Raw genomic sequence first — 23,836 nt, 5'->3', positions numbered from 1 at the left:
TTTAGGTGAAATGTACATCCTTGAGTCTGTGGTTAGAAAACATAGCTATGTAGCCTGACTGCAAAGCCTAGGCTCAGGGAAAATGATTCAGTGAAGGACAGAGATAAGGGGAGGGACGGGAGAGAGGGTGATAAAGAGACACAGAGAGACTGCTGTGAAAGCAGGTCAACCTCACCTAAGAATTCTTTCTGATAAAGAAGAACTAGTGGCAAATGTCACGTGAAATTTGTATAAAAGAATATGTATGAACCTATTGTGAAATTGTATGGATATGTATTTGAGAGGAGGATAAAAAGGGACCTGAAGTTCCCAGAGGTACGCATGCCTTTCAAGGAGAGTAATCTCTGCATGCATCCAGCACTGTAATAATAAATATACCGGCTTTACAACTTACACAAAGTTGTGGAATTTTTGGCTATCTCTGCAAAACAGACCCCTTTTGGAGGCTTCCTCCCAAAATTTGCCCTAAGCCAGCACAAACAGTCATCATGAAAATTTCACCAGTGGCATAATTTCCTGCTGGCAAATCTTGGGACAGAAGCTTGACCTTGTTCTCCATGAGACATTCTTGGGAAGAGAGACAGGAGAAGATTCCTGGAAAACTGAAACAGCTTTCCAGAAGGGAAATGAAAATGAAAGAAACAATCCAAGATCTTTTCCTCTATTTATTTCTATGCTCCCTTTTCCATGTTGCACTACTTCTCCATCCCAGGAATTCCAGATGCACCACACCTCTAAGATCGGTGACTCAGTGATTTTTAGACACTTGAAAATACCATGAGCCACACAGAGTTTTCCTTCCCCTGGTTTTACTGGAAAGCAACACTGGAGATGTAAGTGCAGTGCTTGGGTCAGGTAGGAATCCTACAGCAAGGGAAGGTGGCCCGACAGTGTTTGACCCTCAGGCAGGCCAATGCAGAGCAGCAAGCGAGGGGATTGCTGTGCCAGTGTGCAGGAGTCAGGGCTCTGCATCTGGGCTCACCGCTGCAAAGTTCCCGTGTTTGGACAGACTCAGGGGCTGTGCCCGGGGCGCGCGGGGCTCGAACGTGGGGCTCGTGGGGCGAGCGGGGAACGGACACGGGGACGAACGGCCCCGGTGCTTCAGTTGCAGCGGCGGCAGCGGCGGCAGCAGCAGCGGCGGCAGCAGCAGCGACAGCAGCAGCAGCGACAGCAGAAAAACAGATATTTTAGAGCATTCTTTCTTTCTTTCTCTTTATCTTTTTGTTTCTCTGTCTCTCCCTTTCCCGCGGTCGGGCACCCTTCTCCCGGGGTCCCTTGCCCGGCGTCCCTCTCCTCTCCCCGCCTCCCTCTCCCCTGCCGGGCCGGGCCATGCCCCCGGCCCCGGGCGGGGCTGCCCCGTGCCCGGCCCCGGCCGTCCCGCCACGCTCTCGCCTCCGCCCGGCTCTGGCCGTACTGGCGGTGGCGCTGCTGGGCGGGCGTCAGTTCCTGGTGCGGGGGCGGCATCGCCGCCCTTCGGCTCCGCCTGGCCCGAGCCCGGCCCCGGACCCGGCCCCGACGTGAAGTCCCGTCCCGATCCGGGCTCCGGCCCCGGCCCCGGCTCCTCCCGGGGCCCGTGGAGGACACAGGCGGGGCGGCCGCTCCCGCCGCCTCCGCTGGGGCTTCCCCGGCCCGAGCTCCGCCGCTCGGCAGCGCGGCCGCCGGCCCCGAGACTCCCGTGCCGCGTTCCAAAGAGCGAACGCCTGGGCATGGCCGGCCCGGGGCGGCTGAGGGGCGCCCGGGGGCCGTTGCTGGCCCCGGGCCGAGCGCTGACAGCCGCGTCCCGCCCGCAGGGAAGGCGCACGAGGCCCTGCAGGAGCGGTGCCGAGTGGGTTCGCTGCTGGGGCGCGGAGGCTTCGGCAGCGTCTGCTCGGGGACGCGACTCTCGGACGGCGCCCCGGTGAGCGGCGGGGCCGGCGGCGGGCGGAGGGGGAGGAGGAGAAGGCGGACAAGGAGGAGAAGGTCGGGGCTGGGCAGGACGGGCGGCGAGCTCACCCGCTGCTCTCCCTCGCTCGCAGGTGGCCATCAAACGCGTGCCGCGGGATGGCATCCGGCACTGGGGCGAGCTGGTGAGTGAGCGGGGCCAGCGGCAGCAGCCGGGCCGGGCCGGGCGGCGAGGAGCCGGGGCCCGGCAGGGTGGGAGCCGCCGGGAGCCCTGCGGGGAGAGCGGGCGTGGGCTGAGCGGGGCGTGCAGAGCATCCCGGGCTGGCTGAGGGCTCCCCGAGCCCCGGCACGGCCTCAGCCCCACTGACGGCACCGCGCTCCTCCCGCAGCCCGACGGCAGCAGCGCGCCGCTGGAGATCGTGCTGCTGGCCAAGGTGTCCCGTGGCTGTGCCGCTGTCATTCAGCTCCTGGAGTGGCTCGAGCTCCCCGACAGCTTCCTGCTGGTGCTGGAGCGTCCGGAGCGGTGCCAGGAGCTCTCGGGTTTCCTGGCGGAGCGGGGGTTCCTGCCGGAGGAGGAGGCGCGGGCGCTGTTCCGCCAGGTGCTGGAGGCCGTGCGGCACTGCACCGCCTGCGGGGTCCTGCACAGGGACATCAAGCCCGAGAACATCCTGCTCGACCTGGCCAGCGGGCAGCTGAAACTGATCGACTTTGGCTGTGGCGCCTTCCTCCAAGACACAGCCTACACCCAGTTTGCAGGTGAGCCCTCCAGGGGATGCTCCTGGGCATCTCATGGCCCAGCCTGGGTGCAGCACCAGGGCTTCCCCCTATTGCAGCCGGGATGGGATTGATGCTGGAGCCTAATTGATTTGGCTTGGATTGCTCTGCTCCCCTTGTTTGCCTTGGCTTATTAACATTTTTGGGGGCCATACAGGTGGAGAGGAGAGTGGATTTTCTCCACCACGGAGTGGATTTCTCCTTTGTGTGTCATGGTTGGGCCTTCCCAGGGTTTCTGCTGCCCTCTTCCAGCACCAGTGGCTTCTTTTCCAGCCCCGAGTTTGTACACAAGTCCCAGGTGCTGGTGAGAGGGCAGCGCTCACCCCGTGTGGCTCTGGGGCAGCCCCCACACGGCCAGGGATGCTGGGGCCGGGCTCTGGGAGCAGCAGCATCCCCCTGCTGAGCTGTGTCTGTGTTCCACAGGAACCCTGTCCTACAGCCCACCAGAGTGGATCCAGCACCAACGCTACCACGGCGAGGCAGCGACGATCTGGTCCCTGGGCCTCCTGCTGTGCCACCTGGTCATGGGCAAGCACCCGTTCAGGAGGGGCCAGGAGATCATCCGGGGGCGGATCTTGTTCCCACGATGGCTCTCTCAAGGTGGATCCTCATCTCTGGGCACGGGGGGAATCCCAGTGCTGGGAGACAGCAGCGGGCTCGTGGGCATCCCGCTCTGGCAGCTGCTGAGGAGGTGGCACAGGTCCTGCTCTCCTGCTCTCCTCCAAACAGAGCATCCATGGGGAAGTTTAGGCCCAGCTCTGGGCACACCCAGCATGGCCTGGGCACGGGAACAGGGGGACAACTTCTCCAGCTGACTGGTGATTTCTGGTTTCTCTCCCCAGAATGCCAGGATGTCATTAAGAGGTGTTTGTCCATGCAACCCTCGGACAGGCCATCCTTAGAAGAGCTTTTCTGTCATCCTTGGGTGCAGGGTGTTCCTCTGCCCTAGAAGATGGGAGAGATCCACGTGCACAGTTGGATCCAGGGGCCTGGCAGGTACCAGCTCCACACATCTCTTGGCACTCAGTGGCAAAGCAAACCAGGCTGGTTTTGTGCTGCCTGTAGCTCTGAGCAGGGGTCAGCAGAAGGGAACACGCAGCTCTTGGGCTGGAGCTGAGCTGGAGACCTGGTGTGGCAAGCAGTGGTGGCCACCATCCCCCCTGGTTTTGTTTGTCTGGTTCATGGATAGCTTGGGCCCTGGGCAGAGCCCTGACAGCCTGGTCTGGCCCCAGGGAAGGAGAAGGAGCCCCTGGAGAAGCTGTACCAGGTGGGGCTGCTGCTAGAGACACCAAGGACAACCTCAAGGGTGACAATCTCTTCCTCGGCCTGGCCAGCTGAAGATGATGGACTTGGATTCTGGCACCTTCTTCAAAGCCAGGCTCCAGGCCCAATTTGCAGGTGAGTCCACAGGAAGGGGGATGCTTCCAGATCTGGGCCTGGCACGGCCTGGCCGGGCACCAAAGGTTCCCCCTTTGCTGGGGCAGATGCAATGAATTCTTCAGTCGCTGCCCAGCTGCTTTTTGGCTCTGGGCAACTGCTGAGGGCTGGATGTGCCGTGGCTGGCTGCAGGCTGGGCACATGTCCTGCCCTCCTGCTCTGCTGCCAAAGGCAGCAGGGATGGGCAGCTCTGGGCACAGCTCTGGGCACAGCCAGCACGGCCTGGGCCCCACAGGCCTTGGCACAAGGGCACAGGAGCCCTCAGCTGATGGGCGGTTTCTGCTTTCTCTCCTTGCAGCCGGGCTCTGCGGCTGCTGAGGCTGCTCTGGGCTCTGCCAGGGCTCTGCTGGGCTCAGCCCTGGGCCCAGCTAAGCTGGCTCTGCCCTCCCATTGCTCTGACAGCTCTGCATCAGACGAGCCCGTTGCCAGCACAGCGCCTGAGCTTTCTGCTTTGGCAGGTGAGTGAGACTCTGCTGCAGGCCCAGAGATTGCAGCTGGGGACACACATCCAATTGGCAAGGACCCAAACTCTCCACAGTCCCAGCTGAACGCCTGGATCTGCACAGGGTGTTTGTCTGTCCCATTCTTCCTTCTTGATTGGCTGGAATTGTGCAATTGCACTTTCTTCCTCCTCTAGCAGTGCCACAAGTGGGCCAAAGCTGGCGAGTGGGCCGTGCTCCTGAGGCAATGCAGTCTGGAGCTGGTGGATGGAGAATTGCCCTTCTGCACTGCCAAACCAGAGCAAAAAGCCCTAAGTGGGACTTTGTGTCTCTAAGAAATCCCTGACAGTTTCAAAGGGAATGTGCAGCTCCTTCCCAGGCTGAGAAGGAAGGGCATCTTCTAAAGGATTTGGGCTTTGACAGAGTTTCCATTCCCAGTCCTGCTTGGAGCTGGAAGGGCACAAAGCAATTTCCTCTTGCTTCAACCACAATTTCAAATGGCAATGTTGGAAACAAAGCCCAAAATCTTTTAAAAGGCTGCTGAGGTCAGTAAGATGGATCCATGGCATCAGCACATTTACAATGTAAATAACTCAGTTCTCTTTTTAAAAAGATCATTTAATTCTTAATGCAAAGAATGTAACTTTGCATTTATGTTTTGTTTTCTTCACTAACATTATGTTATGTTTTTTCACTAACACTTGGATTTTATTCTTATCTTTTACAATTTACCTATTTTTTTCCCTTTTTCCTTTTTTTTCCTTTAAATAGAAAACCTGTCCTATCAAAGGAATGTCCTTTGCTCCTGGTTCCTGTGTGGAGCAGCTCCCTTCCTGCTGGCTGAGCTGCTCAGGCAGAGCCCGGCAGCTCCTGGCCCTGCAGGGCTGAGGCTTTTCCCCGTTGCTGGGCACAGACTGATGGAGCAGCACTGCTGAACACGGGCACACAGAGGGACCAGGAGCAGCTGCCTTTGGCCACCTGAGGCTCCAAGGCCCAAACTCTGAGCAGCCAGGGCTAGAAGAGACTGGCAGGATCTGATCCCTGACTCTGGGCCAGGGCTGCACAAATGACCCCACAGCAGCAGCAGCAGCAGCAGCAGCAGCAGCAGCAGATGGAGCTGACTTTCAGCACAGCCCTGCCCCTGTTCCCTCCCGTGTGCAGCGGTGTCACAGCAGCCTGAGGCACCTGGGAGCCCCCAGTGCCAGCAGGGACTTGAGATGGCAGCCCTGGGCTCCTGGAGGCTGTGCAGGGAACGGAGCTGGGCACTCCCTGTCCATGGGGAGCTGCCAGATGGAAAAGGCTGCTGTGCCCAGGCAGCTCCAAGGGCACAGAAAGGAGGCTCTGGAGCACTGGATCTGTGCCAGTGCCACAGTCCTGGGCAGCAGCCAGCCAGCCCTGGGGGAACAGAGGGCACAGCACGAGGGACAGAAGCAGGCAAGGGCAGAGACTGGAGAGAGCCAGAGCCAGGAGCAGGAACAGCTGCTCCATTGCACTCCTGGAGAAAGCTCTTGGCTGGTTCCAAGCGCTGAAAGGCGTGAAGGGCAGAGAGGAGGCCACAGCAAACAATGCTCCTGTTTGCACAGCCTCCCCTCTCCGTGTCCCAGAAGGAATTGCATGGACTGTGCTCTTCTCTCCGAGTCGTCTCGTTCAGCATGAGCAGCTCAGCACCAGGAGCTGAAGGAGCTGAAGCCTCAGGCCACAGGAGCTGGGCAAGAGGAGACTTTCTGAGCAAATGAGTGCTGCTAACATGGATCCAGCTGAATGCAGTGGATAGAATCATGGAATCACAGAATCCTTTCTGTTGGAAAAGCCCTCTGAGCTCACCCAGTGCAGCCGCTCAGCCAGCAGTGCCAAGCCCAGCACTAAACCACGTCCCTGAAGTGCCAAGGCCTGGACACCAGCCCTGAGTGAGGCCTGAACAGCAGGCCCTGAGCCCAAGGTGGCCTCTGGATGCACCTTCCAACCAAAGGTTATCTTTGTATCTGCTCCCTGATGAGATATGCATGGTCATTAGCACTGTGATAGATGTAGTCACTCATCAGTGAAACATGTATTGACCTTTGTGTATTTAGAAGCCAGACCAGGCCATGAAATGTGACATCTGGCCTTGTTTGGGGCTGAATGGCCAAAGTCACCTCCCTTGGTTCCTCCTGGGGCCCTGGCCAGGCTTTGGGAGGGGCCCAAGAGGAGGATGAAACCAGATGTTGCCACACTAGCAGTGCTGTCAGTTTGTTCATTCAGCACTGTCAGAGCTGGGCCCTCTCCCAGCGGGGTTGGAGCCTCAGCTGGGGCTGGAGGCACCTGCAGGAATTGCCAGTGCCCAGGAGTGGCTCTGCAGCCCTTGGCTGTGACAGCTTCCCCAGCTGCTGTGTGGGTCTGGGGCATGGTAAAGGCTGAGGGTAACTGGGGCTGGATCTTTCTCAATCACTGCAGGCAATCTTTGGTGGGGATGTTGGGTGCATTGCTGAGCTGCTCCTGTTGTGATTCTTTGCTGCTTTGAGCTGCAGGAAATGACACTGATTCCTTCAGTTGGAGTCTGTGTCTTTGGTGCTGACCCTGCCCACTGGCAAAACAAAACTGGCCCAGTCTGGCCAGATCCCAACAAAATGTCACTTGTTCAGTGTAAATGTGAGGAATCAGTGCCATCAGAAATTCCCAGATGGGAAGCCCTTCCCTGGAGTTCCCTGGCTCTGGAGTGGGCTGAGGTTGGAGCCCCGTGGGAGCAGTGGGGCAGTCAGGTAAAAGAGGCTGAACCCCTGGATGGCTTCAAATGCATCCAAAAATTGCACATGGAAAAGGAAAAGAACTTGTGGGCTTGGGAAGACGGGGGTGAACTTTGTTAATGACACTTTGGAAACAGCACCAACAGAAGGAAAAATTGTTGTTGTCACTCCCACACGGAGTGACAGAAGGTTTCAATCTTGAGCTCAGGTTCATTTGTGCTAGTGATATAATTATAATGATAGTAGTAATAATAAGAATAATAACTTAATCGTAATAGTTATATATAATATAACACAATAATTTTTATTTGTATCTATGTAATTAAAAATTGATACTATTAAATAAGGCTGACAGTACTAATATGTCAGCTTTAGCTGCTCACTGTGACACTAAATACTCTACAGAAAAGGACTGGCCAAGCCCCAAATGTCAGTGGTAAACTTTGTGAACTCTGTACAAGGCATAAAGGAGAAGGGGATTAAATTGGCTATTTCTATAGGATTTGCTGATACTGTGATGCAGAATGCTTTTTCTATTACTGTGAGAAATACAGTGATTAAGCCTGCAGGGTTTTTCATATCCCAGACAATCCACAAGCTGATGGATTGGTTGCACGGGTGAAGGGGTTGTTAAAAGAGCAGCTGAAAAAATGAGGAGATGGGAACCTTTGCCCATGGAGAACCCATCTCCCAGATGTGCTCCATGCCCTTAACAATGGCCCACTGGGGAAATGGAAACCCCTGGCTGTGCATGGCTGCACCCAATTCACATTAATTAACTAAATCAATTATTAGAAGAAGTAAGAAGTGATGCTGTTAAAATATCCAACAGCACATCCTGCGAGCTCCAACAAACACCAATGGGGCTCTGCAGAACTGCACGGCCTTGGATTATCTGCTTGCTGGCCAGGGAGGATCCTGGGCTATTCCAGGACAGGAATGTTGCAGGAATGTCTATCAGTGCTGGGTTTGAGGTCCATCAATCAGGAATCACCTCAATAGAAAGATCAGTAGAAGAGAGGCAGAAAGAAGAAAATTCCTCATGGTGGGATTGGCTCCCAAATTGGAGGCTGCTGTGAAATGCATTCGTGGCAGTCACTGCAATCATTGCAGTGTGAGCACTTGGTGTGTTATGATTCCATGTTAGAGTTGCTGTGACACCTTGTGCTGGAAATGGAGTACTGGGACTTGTCCATAAAGAGACACAGTCTCAAGAAAAATAGGGGCATTTGATAAAGGACAGAGAATAGCAACTAATTAGGGCTGTTTTAAAAGGAATGCAAATTGTAGCTCTGAGTAATGAACTTGAACAGCACTTAATTGAAGAACAAGAGGTGATGCCTTTATGCCTAATACCTAAATCTAAACTCTGTTATCCAAAGAATTGTTCTGAAGGTTGCAGTTCATCTGTAGGTCAAGGCATTGATTGAAGCACTGAGGCCTCACCAGGCCTGAACAACAGGCCCTGAGGCAAAGCTGAGCTCCAGATGAACCTTCCAACCAAAGGTTATATTTGTATCTGCTCATTAATGAATCATTATTAGCAATATAAGCTCTGTACATGTTCATTGGTGAAATATGGATTTACTTTTTTGTATTTGGAAACCAGAAAAGGCCCCATCTGACTTTGTTTGGGGCTGAATGGTCAAAGTCACCTCCCTTGGTTCCTCCTGGGGCCCTGGCCAGGCTTTGGGAGGAACCCAAGAGGAGGATGAAACCAGATGTTGCCACACTAGCAGTGCTGTCAGTTTGTTCATTCAGCACTGTCAGAGCTGGGCCCTCTCCCAGCGGGGTTGGAGCCTCACCTGTGGCTGGAGGCACCTGCAGGAATTGCCAGTGCCCAGGAGTGGCTCTGCAGCCCTTGGCTGTGACAGCTTCCCCAGCTGCTGTGTGGGTCTGGGCGATGGTAAAGGCTGAGGGTAACTGGGGCTGGATCTTTCTCAATCACTGCAGGCAATCTTTGGTGGGGATGGTTGGGTGCATTGCTGAGCTGCTCCTTTTGTGATTATTTTCTAATGATTATGTGCTTTGCTGAGCCTCTCCTACTGTATGTAATTTTTTGCAGACATACATTATATAAATTACACAATTCCTTCAGTTGGTGTCTGTGTCTTTGGTGCTGACCCTGCCCACTGGCATAACTGACCCTGTGGGCTCCATAGAACCAAGGGGACCCTTGTGACACTGCAGGGCCTCCTGTAACCAGGGGACCATGGTGATCCTGTGGGGCCTAATGGAACCAAGGGGCCATTGTGACACCGTGGGGCTCATGGAACCACAGATACCATTCTGACCTTGTGGGGACTCATGGGGACAAGGCTCCACTGTTTTCCCCTCCCTGCCCCTGCCCCAGCCCAGCAGAGCAGCAGAGTCAGGTCAGGCCCTGCAGCAGGAACTGGAGGCCCTGGAGGTCAGGGACAGCCACTCTGTGTCTGGGATGCTCAGCAGATGCTCAGCTCGGGCAGCTCCTGCAGCCCCAGGGCCAGCCCCGCTGCCCAGCCCAGCAGCAGAGTTGGCCCCGGGGCTCCTCAGGCAGCTCCTGCTGGCCCAGGGACAGGGCAGCCTCTTGCCAGGGCTCCTCTGCACCCCCACGGGCTCCTGCCCTGCTCCTGGCCCATGCCAGCTGCCCCCAGAGCCTTTCCCAGGGGAACACGTCTGTGCTGGCCCGAGCAGCCATTGCTGCAGCCCTGCCCTGCTGCCCAGAGCCCCGAGCTGGGGCTGCTGCTCTGCAGAGCACGGGGGCTGTGCTGCCCGGGGCCCTGGGCTGCCTCTGCTGGGCTCTGCTGCTCAGCCTGGGACACAGAGGCAGCTGAGGGTGCTCCTGCCCTGACCCCCTCCCACACGGGCTCTGCGGGGCCATGGAGGGGCTCAGAGGTGCCTGCCTTGTTCCAGGGCTGCCAGAGGGGCTCGGGGCTGCCCTGGATCCTCCCGGGGGAGATCCCTGAGGGGCAGAGGAGGGAAAGGAGGGCCCAGACTCCTTTCCCTGTGCCTGCTGTGCCCCTGGGCTGCAGAGCTCTCCTGGCTCACAGCAGACATTCAGGCCTTGATCTCAGGGTGACCCCACCCTGGCCAGGCCTGTGCCCAGTGAGCTCCACTCCCTGCTGGTCCCTGGCACACTCTGTCCCTGCAGGTCCCCTGTGCTCTCCTGCAGCTCCCAAGGCCCTCCAGACAAACATTCCCCTGCCATCATCCCTGGCACAAGCTGCAGAGCCCCAGGAAGGTTCAGCACAGACCATTCAGCATCTGATGGGCACTGGCCACCAACAAGCAAAACCTGACCCAGACCTGAGTCCCCTGAAGGCCCCAGTGAGACCCTGATCTCATCCCACTGAGCCCTGGGAGAGCAAGGAACACAAGGAGCCCCTTGAGAGTCCTGAGAGTGGCTCTGGAGGGGAGCAAAGCCTCCCTGCCCTGCCCTCAGGAGATGCCCTTTGCTGATGGAGCTGCTGTGCTGGAGCCCAGCTGTGTCCCAGCAGTGCCCATGGCCTGTCCCTGCCTGAGGTCACAGCAGGGACACACAGCAGGACAGGGACCAAGCTGCCAGAGCACTCTGGCCTTGCACCCACAGCAGGGCTGGGGAGGGGAGTGTGGAGCTGGGGGGAGCAGATGTGCAAAGAGGCAGGGCCATTGTCCCTGGCCGTGCTGTTGTGCTGGGAGCCCCTTCCCTCAGCCTCTGCTCATAGGCACTGCCCCTGCAGAGCCAGAGAAGGGCTGAGGAAATGCCTTGGACACACAAGGCAGGGCAGACACTGGATATTATTGAAATGAACAGGGAACAAGCCTCCTGAAACTCTTTGTGTTTCAAAAAAAGTAGATGTTCATGTAGAAATTCTCAGTGTAGTATTACAGCATTTTATAAAAAACATTATAACACTGGAAAAATAATAAGAAAAAGTCCCGATGAAAAAATAGACAAATAGGAAAAAATGTCTGAGAGATTGTAAAGAGTTACATTCTGAAGGTTCTGAAGCAGAAAAGAGAGAGTTTATTGTTTCTGAAAGATAAAGTCATCATTTTCCTCAGGGCATCCTTGAGCTCCTGGTTCCTCAGGCTGTAGATGAGGGGGTTCAGGGCTGGAGGCACCACGGAGTACAGAACTGACACAACCACATCCAGGGATGGGGAGGACATAGAGGGGGGCTTGAGATGAGCAAATGTGCCAGTGCTGAGGAACAGGGAGACCACAGCCAGGTGAGGGAGGCAGGTGGAAAAGGCTTTGTGCCGCCCCTGCTCTGAGGGGATCCTCAGCACAGCCCTGAAGATCTGCACATAGGAGAAAACAATGAACACAAAACAACCCAAAAAAAGAAAAGCACTAAAAGCAAGAAGCCCAAATTCCCTCAGGTATGTGTCTGAGCAGGAGAGCTTGAGGATCTGTGGGATTTCACAGAAGAACTGGCCCAGGGCATTGCCATGGCACAGGGGCAGGGAAAATGTATTGGCTGTGTGCAGCAGTGAATAGAGAAAGGCACTGGCCCAGGCAGCTGCTGCCATGTGGGCACAAGCTCTGCTGCCCAGGAGGGTCCCGTAGTGCAGGGGTTTGCAGATGGACACGTAGCGGTCGTAGCACATGATGGTCAGGAGGGAAAGCTCTGCTGAAATAAAAAAAGCAAAGAAAAAGAGCTGAGCAGCACATCCAGAGTAGGAGATGTTGCTGGTGTCCCAGAGGGAATTGTGCATGGCTTTGGGGACAGTGGTGCAGATGAATCCCAGGTCAGCGAGGGCCAGGTTGAGCAGGAAGAAGAACATGGGCGTGTGCAGGTGGTGGCCGCAGGCTACGGCGCTGATGATGAGGCCGTTGCCCAGGAGGGCAGCCAGGGAGATGCCCAGCAAGAGGCAGAAGTGCAGGAGCTGCAGCTGCCGCGTGTCTGCCAATGCCAGCAGGAGGAAGTGCCTGATGCAGCTGCTGTTGGACATTTGCTGGGGCTGCACATGCGGATCTGTAAAACAAAGTAGTCATGGAATAGTTGGGTTTGGAGAGGACTTGAAATATCCCAGCATAGCCTGGGGGCACTTTCCCCCCACTGCCTGCCCAGGGCTCTGCTGCCTGGAGCTGTCCCTGCCAGCAGCTGCTTCCCTGTGCCCAGGGCTGGGCCCTGCCAGTGCTGCCAGAGCCCAGCCCAGCCCTGGGGGCTCAGCTCTGCCCTGCAGAGCCCTCCCAGCTCAGGCACTGCCCAGGGGCAGCTCTGGCTCTGCAGGCTCTGATGGCAACGTCAGAGCAACCCTGAAGAGACTGGAAAAGGGACACTGATGCTGCCTGTGGGGGTCTCTGTGCTGATTTCTGTCACTGCCTGGTTTATGCAGATCTCAGGGAAAATGTCTTTATTTTATTCTACCTGAACTTAGAGATGGAAATATACATGCAGATTCTCATCCCAGCAACCCAGAGCAGAAGATTAAAAAGCAGGATTTTCCCTTTTATTCAGCTCCTCCCTTGCTGTGCTCCCTGTATAATCTACTTGGAAATGTTCTGCAGTTCACTGCCATGCTAGGAGCAGTCCTGAACAATGCAGCATCCTCCCCACACAAGGAGAACACTTCCAAGCCTCACCAGCTGTCTCCTGCCACCCAGATCTTGTCCCCCAGTGCTGGGAGCAGCTGCCAGGGCTGGCTGAGAGCTGTCCCTGGCAGGCAGCAGAGTCCCTGTCCCAGCACAGCGCCCTGGGCTGCAGGACCCTGCTCTGCAGGACAGCCCTGGGCACCCCTGGCTGCTCTGCACAAGAGACAAGCAGAGAATGTACTCACAGGCTCTGCAGGCATTGGCATGTTCCAGCTTGAGGAGATGGCTCCAGGAGCTGCAGCTGCATTGTCCTGCAGCCAGAGGTTCCTGTGCCAAGGGCTGGCAGTGATTGTGCCCCAGGCACTTCTCAGCCCCTTCCCAGCCCTGACTGATTGAAGCTCTCTGTGCCTCTGGGCTGTGCCTGGGCTGGCTGCAGGCAGTGCCCCAGCCCTGCTGGGCTGGCACAAGAGCTGCTCATCCAGAGAAATGTGCTTTTGAAGCTCTTCTTGGTGACCAGGAGCTGCCTCTGTGCTAGGAGCCCAGCCCAGCTCAGCAGCACAGACACAGCACAAGGACTTTAATCAGCCTCTGGGGCTTTGTGCTCAGGCCCTGAACATCAGTCCCTGAGAGGCAGCTGAAGAAACCTCTCCAGAACTCCAAGGCAGAATCCAACTCCAAAGTTTCTTGGACTTTTAATGGGTCCCAGAGAGGGACACGACTGAGAAAGTGTCCCCAGGCCCCAGGCAGAGCAGAGAACTGCAGGCAGTGCTGACAGGTGGGGACAAAGAGAAGCCAAGTCTTGGTGCCCTGGGGCACAGCAGGGTCTGTGCCAGCAAGGGCTGGGAGGAGACACCTTGTCCTGAGGCCCTGGGGCCTCCTGGCACAGCCCCAGCCAGGCTGGGCACTGTCAGCCCCTTGTGCTGCCCTCAGCATCCCCCCCTAGCCCACATCCCAGTGGCCTCAAGGATCTGCTGCAAGGAGTCCCTGGGGAGCCTTGCTCAGCAATGGCCCTGGGGGCTCCTTCATGCTCCCTGCAGGGACTGCAGGTTTTTCAAAGGACTTTGGCTTTGGCTTTTGCCTTGGAGTCTCTGAGAGGTCTCTGCAATCATGGCCTCCAATTATCTGCTGTAATTAGTCCCTGGAGAGGCTTTGTCAGTAACAACACTCAGTGGGGCTCATTAATGCTTCAGGGTACTTCAGTTATTTTAAGGTACTTGGTGTTTCCCTTTTGATGCAGACTCTGTGAGAGTTTTGTGCAATCATGGCCCCAATTATCTGCTTTAACGAGTCCCTGGAGAGCTTTGTACTGACACTCAGTGGGGCTCATTAATACTTTGAGATACTCAAGTTGTTTAAGGTACTTAGGAATTTCCTGTCTGCACTGAGTCTCTCAGAAGTTTTTGGTCAATCCTGGCCTCAAATTCTCCCCTCCAAGGAGTCCATGATGATCCTGTGTTGGGGATGGACCTCAGTGGGACCCATTCATGCTTTGAGACACTTTGGGGTTTTCTTCTGACTTTGACTCCTGGAAAGGTTTGTGCAATCTCCTCTCAGGCCCTGAGGTTCCAGGGCTCAGCTCCAAATGCACCACGGGGCTCATTAGGATGCAGCAAGTCCTGACACACCATGGCTCTGCCTTGATTTCCCTGTGCTTTAGTACTGTTTATTACGAAGATTTCCTATTATAGTTATGGAAAAATAATTCAGAGACCTTTTAAGAAATATGTATTCCTATCTTAAAGGGTGTCTTTTTTTGCTGTTCCTATTATACAAGAGGTGATTGCAGCATTCTGTGATTGATATTGATCCAGTGTCTCTCCTAAGGAGGTCTGGCCAGGTCAGTGAAGTTGTTCCTTAGAGCTGTCCCAGTGTGGACAACCCAGCCCCACATTCCCCAACCCCATGTGAGAAACAATTTTCACTTTCAAAAATGTAAATGCTTTATTAAGACCTTATGAAAATACAACAAGAAGACTGAATAAAGAAAGGAAAGGATATCACATCAGGAGCAAAGGATTCAGTAACCATGTGCTCATCTACATAATGGATGTTCTGCCTTTTATACCTCTAGCCCCTCCCAAAGTCTTGTCAATCAACTCCTTCTTCACTGTCCAGTGGTGGAGATCACTGTCTCACACCTTGATTGGAGGTCAGGTGCTGCCATAGGAACAAGCCAACCCTCCCAAATGCCCCAACTACTGAGGCCATCCTGTGAAAGCAATGCAAGGGGGAGAGGAAGGATAACTATACATCTACAAATCTTCTCCTAACATATATTTAATATTCACCCCTTAATTGTGAGCGTCAACTATAGGATTACTCATCTATAACAACCCCCCCTTTTCTTTTTCTGTAAGGCATTTTGCTCAAACAATTAAGTAAAAAAGTTTCTCTCTCTTTTGAATGAGTCATACCAGCATCTGTTGATGCGGGCAAGGACAGTGGGAACAGGAGAAAAAATCTCAGGTTTTCCTTAGACACACTCATTTGGAATGGACAAAAGGGCATCCCAGAGGTCCAGTGTGGCTTTGACTCCCATCTACCGTGCCTGTGTGGCTGCTACCCATAGTTGGTGCATCTTAGGGGTGAGCACAGAGGCCAACTCGGTCCTGCCCTCCAGTCCCTGTTGAATTAAAAGACAGCTGAGGAATTATAGAGGTCTGGAATGGCCTTTTGTCCCTACCTTACCGTGCCTACGGGGTTGCTATCCACAGCAGGGCTATGGAGCCTTCTTGGTAGCAAACAAAGGGGCCAACCCGGCCTTGCCCTCCTTCCTTTGTCTTATTTTCTTAAAGAAGCTGTCCCATTACCTTTTACAGTCCCTTGTGTACTTCTCCTCAACAGATGCTGGTAATTCTCACCCATGAAAACAGGAAGACAATTCTCGAGCTGGTTGGTGGAAGCTTGACTCTACTTTTTGGGTGTCTTGGTGTTTTTCTGGTTGTCTCTCAGTGTCTGCTTGAGAGTCAATCTTGTTTCACCCAGCCTGGATGTTACAGTCCACTCTTTGGGTTCTTCTCCTGGGCCTTTGACTCTGTTGCCATGAGTCCATCCCCGCTCTGCAGCTCGCACGGCCGATTCGGTGCTGAGCAGTGCCTGAAAGGGACCTTCCCACTGAGGAGTTAGAGGCTGATCTCTCCATGGCTTAATCATCACCCAATTCCTGGGATTAATATTATGGATTCTGAAATCCAGGGTGGTAGTTTGAGGAATTGCCCCTTTATGTCTTAGCCCTTCTAAGGTTTGTGCTATAGACATCACTTATTTCTTGGCATTGGCTTCCCCTTCCTCATAGGTGGCAACCTTCTGGGGTGAGGTCAGGAAGGGAAACCCAAACATCATTTCATAGGGTGACACCCCCAGATCTGACTGGGGTTGGGTTCTCATTCTTAATAAGGCCAAAGGGAGACATTTTATCCATGACATTTGGGTTTCAATCATTTTCTTAACTAGAGCTCTTTTAAGAGTTTGATTCATTCTCTCAACCTGACCAGAACTCTATGGTTGCCATGGAGTGTGTAATTCCCATTTTACTGCCAGGGCCTGAACAACTTTCTGCAATATCTTTGATGTGAAATGAGTTCCCCGGTCTGAATCAATCCTGTTTGCCATCCCATATTGGGGTGTCCTAGTTTAGGGCAAATTTGGGAGAGAATCTCCAAAGGGGGGCCCCTCCAGAAAGCAAACTCACACAGCCCCTCCCCCCAGCCGGTTCGGGAAGAATTCCTTGGAGAGAAGTGGAAAGAACCTGTTTATTTAACAGGCACAGCACCCCCAGCACACAGAATGAACAATACCAGATGACACCGCTCTTTCACCACTCTGAAAAATAGATGGCAAATTCAGAAACTCTCTCTTGGGGGTGGTCACTCAGTCCCTCTGGCGCTGGGGCAGCTGCTGCAGGCCACAGGGTGCAAACGCTCGGTGTTCCCAGGTCCCTGTCTGGAGCAGGTTCGAGATGGTTCAAAAAGGAAAGGAGAAACAGTCCAGGAAGAAATTTGGACTGTTTAGCTAAACTAGCTAATGAGCAAAAGCAAGAGCAAGCAGAAGTGAAGCAGAAGCAAGAGTGAGAGAGCAATGCAAAAAGCAAAAGCAAAAAGCAAAAGCAGCACTATGTACTGCCCGTCTCTGTGTCCTGCCAGGCTGATAAGAAAACCAAAACAAAACTTTCACTCTTCAGAGCCAGTGTTAAAGGCACAGAACATAATATCCAGCATAAACAGAACACATTAATGGGGATACAAGCATCATAGCATCACCCTAGGACATTCCACCCCTTCTCCCCATATCATCAACATACTACCACACATCATGCATTTATTCACACAAAATTTCCATCTGTTCCCCCAAAAATTACAAGCAATACCCATCATGCCCTCATCACATCCCCACACTGGACCACTGAATCCATGCCCTATACTACAGAGCTGCAGGATTTCACCCCTTTCACCTTACTCACTCAAAGCTCCATCTATCACTTGCTCAGAACTTCGACACTTGCACATCTCCTTCTCCATCTTCCACTTGCCCAGACCTGCAACACTTACACATTTCCTTCTATCTCATGTCTGTATGGTGTAATGTACAGACAATGGTAGTAACATCCAACAAACAGTGATATTGCATATCATTCTCACCCCACAATCAGATCTCCCTGAGGTACACATGGTGTTGTTCCATCTCTTTGCATTATCCACCATGTGCAACCTGGTCCCTGAGTAAAGACAACCCCACAAATGGGTTTGTCTGTACTTGAGGCAGAATTGATCCACACGGTCTTCCCCAACAAACCTCTGACATGGACCACTGGGACTTTATCTCCATCTATTACATTCAGGGACTCAGACTGGGCAGGACCTGCTCGGTTGGTGGAACCTCAGGTATTAACTAACCAGGTGGCCTTTGCTAAATGCTGCTCCCAATTTTGAAAGATCCCCCACCCAAAGTTTTCAGCTGGATTTTTAGTAGTCCATTGTACCTCTCCACTTTGCCTGCAGCTGGTGCATGGTAGGGGATATGGTACACCCACTCAATGCCATGTTCCCTAGCCCAGGTGTTGATAAGGCTGTTCTTGAAATGAGTCCCATTGTCTGACTCAATCCTCTCAGGGGTACCATGTCTCCACAGGATTTGGTTTTCCAGGCCCAGGATGGTGTTCCGGGCAGTAGCATGAGACACAGGGTAGGTTTCCAACCATCCAGCGGTGGCTTCCACCATGGTCAGCACGTAGCGCTTGCCCTGGCGTGTCTGGGGCAGTGGGATGGAGTCGATCTGCCAGGCCTCCCCATACTTGTACTTGGACCCCTGCCCACCATACCATCGGGGCTTCACTCGCTTGGCCTGCTTGATGGCAGCACACGTCTCACAGTCATGGATAACCTGAGAAATACTGTCCATGGTTAAATCCACCCCTCGGTCTCTTGCCCACTTCTAGGTGGCATCTCTGCCCTGATGGCCTGAGGCATCATGGGCCCATCGAGCTAGGAACAACTCCCCCTTCTGTTGCCAATCTAAGTCTATCTTTGACACCTCTATTTTTGCTACCTGATCTACCTGGTTTTTTTTTGGTGTTCCTCATTAGCCCAACTCTTGGGGACATGGGCATCTACATGGTGGACCTTCACAGGTAGCCTCCCTACCCTGGTAGCAATGTCTTTCCACTCTTCAGCAGCCCAAATTGGTTTTCCTCTACGCTGCCAGTTGGACTCATTCCACCTCTCCAGCCATCCCCACAGAGCTTTGGCTACCATCCATGAATCAGTGTAGAGGTAGAGCTTCGGCCACTTCTCTCTTTCTACAATGTCCAGGGCCAGCTGAATGGCTTTGAGTTCCACAAGTTGGCTTGATCCACCTTCTCCTTCGGTAGCTTATGCGACCTGTCGTGTGGGGCTCCATACGGCTGCTTTCCACTTCTGGTTCATCCCTACGATGCTACAGGAACCGTCAGTGAAAAGAGCGTAGCGCATTTCCTCTGGGGGCAGTTGGGAACAGAAGGAGGAGCTTCTACAGCCCGTGTCACTGGTTCTTGCTCTTCATCTGTGACACCAAAATTCTCACCTTCGGGCCAATTTGTAATTACCTCCAAACTCCCAGGGCGATTCAGTTTACCTATACGGGTGCTGTCTCTGTCCCTCTGGGAGCCTCTCAGGAACCCTGGGCCAGTCCCGAGTCGGCAGACACCGGGGGCAGCCCCGACACCGCCGACAGCGGGGAGACACTCTCTGTGCCCCGAGGGTACTGAGGGCACCTGGGCTGGGCGCCTGTGCAGCACAAGAGACACCAGAGACATTGGTAGAAGATAAAGGGCTGACTCTTAGCAGGGCTTAATCCAAAGTTTTATTCTAGGAGTCCCAAAGGAGCCCCTACACCTCAGGGGCCTCCTGCCCACAGCCCCGGGAGATGTGCCAAGGTTACATTTAAAGGGAGGTGGAAACCCAAAGTAGATAACATTTTACTAACCAAGAAGTGACCCTAAGGGATGGGTACTGGGGGATGGACATTTAGGACAGCATATGGGGCAGGGCTTGGGGGGCTGACCCCTGGCCTCTGGCTGATCACTCAACATCCTGGACTGAAGCTTCTGGATGGAGGGATGGGATGCTGAGTGATTGACAGAGAGCCAGGGTGGGGGTTTGGGGATGATCTCAGCAAGGGAAAGGGTTACACAGGTAAAGGGAGGGGGGTACCATCTGGGATGAACCATTTGGGAAAAATACGGGGATTCAAAAACAAAACTACTACCAAATATTTCAAAGTATAAAAACACACTACAACACACCACCCAGATCTGGTGTTTGCTGTGCAAGTGCCCAGATCCGGAAATTTCCCTGTTCTGGCAGAGCCAAGTCCAACAATTTTCTGGCAAAGAAAGCCAAAATCTGGCAATTCCCTGCTACCGTCATTGGCAATGCCAAGATCTGGTGTTTGCTGGCACCACCAGTGCCCAGATGCGGGATTTTCCCGGTGCTGGCACAGCCCGAGTCGAGTAATTTTCTGGCAAAGAAAGCCAAAACCTTGCAAATACCTGGTGCTGGCCCCACCCAGATCTGGTGTTTGCTGGCACTGCCAGTGCTCAGATCCAGCAGTTTCCCAGTGGCAGCACAGCCCAAGTCCAGCAGTTTGCTGGCACAGAAAGAAAAAACCCGGCAATTTTCTGGTGATAGCACTGGCACCACCCAGATCTGCGGTTAGCTGGCACCGCCAGTGCCCAGATCTGGCAATTTCCCTGTGCCACCACAACCCAAATGCAGCAATTGTCTGGCAAAGAAAGCCAAAACCCAGCACTGCCCAGATCTGGTGTGTTGGGGTTGGTTTAAAAGAAGAGGGAGACCTCGGCTTAAGGCCATGGGAAAACCCTCTTTAGTCAGGGTCAGCAGGAGCTCCCGCCCCTAATCCTCTTGTTCAGTTATGCAGATTGTTACTAGAAAGTTCTGAGTTCTCTTTGCTACCATTGGTTACTTTATACTGCAAAAATTGTAATATTCTTAATCCCTCCTTCCTCTTGGATCCTTCCCTCAGATCCCACCTTAACCCCTCCCCATAAATAAATGGATAAATATCCCTGCTAGACCCTGGACCCAGGCTTTTTTCTGCTTTGCTCTCTCTACCGTGCACGCCGTCCTGTTTGTTGTGTTTGCCTTCATTAAAGTTCTGTTTCCAGAGCACCAGATGAAAGCAGTCTCTGTCTGTAAAGTGGCCAGAGCTGGTTCTCAGGGAAACCACTGGCCAATGGTCTGGACAAGGGCCAGAAGGTTTCACTGGTGTTTGCTGGCACTGCCAGTGCCCACATCTGGAAATTTCCCTATTCTGACACAGCCCAAGTGCAGCAGCAATTTACTGGCACAGAAATCCAAAACCCGGCAACTTTCTGCTACTGGCTCTGGCACCGCCCACATCTTGTGTTTGCTGCGCCAGTGCCCAGATTTGGAAATTTCCCGGTGCCACCAGAGCCCAAATCCAGCAGATTTCTGTCACTGGCAACGACACCACCCAGATCTGGTGTTTGCTGGCAGTGCCAGCGCCCAGATCTGAAAACTTCCTGGTGCCAGAACAGCCCAAGTCCAGTGATTTGCTGGCACAGAAAGCCAAAATTTGGAAATCTGCAAGTTCTGGCTGCAGCACCATCCAGATCTGGTGTTTGCTGGGACCGCCAGTGCCCAGATTTGGAAATTTCCTGATGCCTTCACAGCCCAGGTCTAGCAATTTGGATTTAGCTAGCTTAGGTAGAGAAGTTCCTTGGACTGTGACTTTCCTTTTTCTGGGAAATGTTTAAACCTGCTCTGGACTGAAAACCCAGAAAAACACCGGCAGCTCACAGCTGTGGCCCACCGAGCTCTGGGATGCTGCATTCCAGCCCCAGAGGGACGTAGAAGAGACCGAGTGAGCCAACTACTACCCACAAAAAGGACTTTCTGAATTTGCCATCTCTTCAGCACTGTCAGAGGTTTTATTTAATATTATTCATTTTTCATGCTTCTGAATACTTTACTTGTTAAATAAACTGGGTTTTTTTCACTTTTCTCGAGGGAAGTCTTTTCCTGAACTAGTAGGGGGAGGGGCCGCTTGAACTTGCTTTCTAGACGGATCCCTTTTGGAGGTTTCCTCCCCAAATTTGCCCTAAGCCAGCACAAACAGTCATCATGAAAATTTCACCAGTGGCATAATTTCCTGCTGGCAAATCTTGTGACAGAAGCTTGACCTTGTTCTCCATGAGACATTCTTGGGAAGAGCAGACAGGAGAAGATTCCTGGAAAACTGAAATGGCTTTCCAGAAGGGAAATGAAAATGAAAGAAACAATCCAAGATCTTTTCCTCTATTTATTTCTATGATCCCCTTTCCCATGTTGCACTACTTCTCCATCCCAGGAATTCCAGATGCACCACACCTCTAAGATCGGTGACTCAGTGATTTTTAGACACTCAAAAATACCATGAGCCACACACATTTTCCTTCCCCTGGTTTTACTGGAAGGCAAGACTGGAGATGTAAGTGCAGTGCTTGGGTCAGGTAGGAATCCTACAGCAAGGGAAGGTGGCCCGACAGTGTTTGACCCTCAGGCAGGCCAATGCAGAGCAGCAAGCGAGGGGATTGCTGTGCCAGTGTGCAGGAGTCAGGGCTCTGCATCTGGGCTCACCGCTGCAAAGTTCCCGTGTTTGGACAGACTCAGGGGCTGTGCCCGGGGCGCGCGGGGCTCGAACGTGGGGCTCGTGGGGCGAGCGGGGAACGGACACGGGGACGAACGGCCCCGGTGCTTCAGTTGCAGCGGCGGCAGCGGCGGCAGCAGCAGCGGCGGCAGCAGCAGCGACAGCAGCAGCAGCGACAGAAGAAAAACAGATATTTTAGATCACTTTTTCTTTCTTTCTTTCTTTCTCTTTCTCTTTTTCTTTCTCTCCCTTTGTTTCTTTCTCTCCCTTTCCCGCGGTCGGGCACCCTTCTCTCGGGGTCCCTTGCCCGGCGTCCCTCTCCTCTCCCCGCCTCCCTCTCCCCTGCTGGGCCGGGCCATGCCCCCGGCCCGCCCCCGGCCCCGGGCGGGGCTGCCCCGTGCCCGGCCCCGCCCGTCCCGCCGCGCTCTCGCCTCCGCCCGGCTCTGGCCGTACTGGCGGTGGCGCTGCTGGGCGGGCATCAGTTCCTGGTGCGGGGGCGGCATCGCCGCCCTTCGGCTCCGCCTGGCCCGAGCCCGGCCCCGGACCCGACGCAGGGTCCAGTCCCGGCCCCGGCCCCGACCCCGGCCCCGGCCCCGGCTCCTCCCGGGGCCCGCAGAGGACGCAGGCGGCGCGGCCGCTCCCGCCGCCTCCGCTGCGGCTTCCCCGGCACGAGCTCCGCCGCTCGGCAGCGCGGCCGCCGGCCCCGAGCCTCCCGTGCCGCGTTCCGAGGAGCGAACGCCTGGGCATGGCCGGCCCGGGGCGGCTGAGGGGCGCTCGGGGGCCGTTGCTGGCCCCGGGCCGAGCTCTGACAGCCGCGTCCCGCCCGCAGGGAAGGTGCACGAGGCCCTGCAGGAGCGGCACCGGCTGGGTTCGCTGCTGGGCCGCGCTCCAGTCGCAAACATGGAGCAGAGAGCGCCGAGAGTGCGCAAGGTGGTCTGGCTGGATCAGGAGGAGGAGGACGAAGGCCCTGGAGCTGCCCCAGCACAGGGGACCGAGGCGGTGCCCGTCCATCCACTGCAGGAGGGTGAGTGGCAGAGCTGGGCTGCAGGGCTGGAGCCTGCAGCCAACTTGGCCCCATCCCATCCCATCCCATCCCATCCCATCCCATCCCATCCCATCCCATCCCATCCCCTGGGGAAATGCCCAGGGACAGGACAGAAGAGGGGCCGGGCAGACACCCCGCAGTGGCCGTGCTCCATCCCCCTGGAGCATCCCGGGGCTCTCCCTGCCTGGGCAGTGCAGGGCTGGGCTCTGTTCTCCGGCCTCTCCCGCAGCCCCTCAGCTCTGGCTGCGCTCGCTCTTTGCCAGATGCAGCCGTGGAGCGCACACAAGGGCAGGAATCCAGCCGTGGCCGCTTCCGCAGCACAGCGCAGGTACCTGCAGCCACCCCCACCTGGGCTTGGCCTGCTGTCCCTGCTCAGCCCAGCACCGTGTGTGCAGCACTCCATGCAACATCCCTGGCTTCTTGCCCTTCTCCTACAGCTCGTCTGCGACTTCATCCGGAGCATCCGGCGGGAAGAGCCCAGCACCATGGGCACTGGGCTCAGAGCTCACTCCGAGCTCCTCAATCATGAGACCAGTGCCGCCCTGCTGGATTTGCTCCTGGAGAAGGGTGCTGCCAGGCCAGAACAAGTGAGCAGCCTGGGGCCAGGCTTCAATTCCCCCATGAGTCCCGTGGCTTCTCCTGCCAGGCCTGCTGGTCCCTGGGAGCCTTTGAGGCCATGGCAGTGCGCTGGCAAGGGAAGCATTCTCTGGGGACCCTGGGGACATTGCTCCCTCTAGCAGCTTTCCAAGTCTCCCCGTGCCTTCTCCAGGTGCCCGCCATGGTCAGGTACATTCACCGATGGCTCCTGGCCAATGATTCTGCCGAGCACAGGCTGGATGAGGCCCTGCTGACTCTCACCAAAGCACACCCGGGTGATGCAGTCGTGACGCTG

General features: G+C 54.8%; 1 protein-coding gene across 1 annotated transcript; it reads left to right on the top strand.

Annotated features, from left to right (window-relative positions):
• The first annotated feature begins 321 nt into the window (after positions 1-321).
• LOC143692490 (serine/threonine-protein kinase pim-1-like) lies at positions 322-3,604 on the top strand. Its single transcript, XM_077172721.1, has 6 exons — positions 322-337; positions 1,692-1,897; positions 2,016-2,066; positions 2,271-2,637; positions 3,079-3,255; positions 3,498-3,604. Exons 1-6 carry the CDS (start codon positions 322-324, stop codon positions 3,602-3,604), a joined length of 924 nt encoding a protein of 307 aa, XP_077028836.1.
• The last annotated feature ends 20,232 nt before the right edge of the window (positions 3,605-23,836 follow it).

The sequence above is a fragment of the Agelaius phoeniceus genome, assembly GCF_051311805.1.
Source record: "Agelaius phoeniceus isolate bAgePho1 chromosome W unlocalized genomic scaffold, bAgePho1.hap1 SUPER_W_unloc_1, whole genome shotgun sequence".
Classification (NCBI taxonomy): Eukaryota; Metazoa; Chordata; class Aves; order Passeriformes; family Icteridae; genus Agelaius; species Agelaius phoeniceus.
The sequence above is the reverse complement of the archived record's forward strand: the minus strand, read 5'-3'. Positions and strand labels throughout refer to the sequence as shown.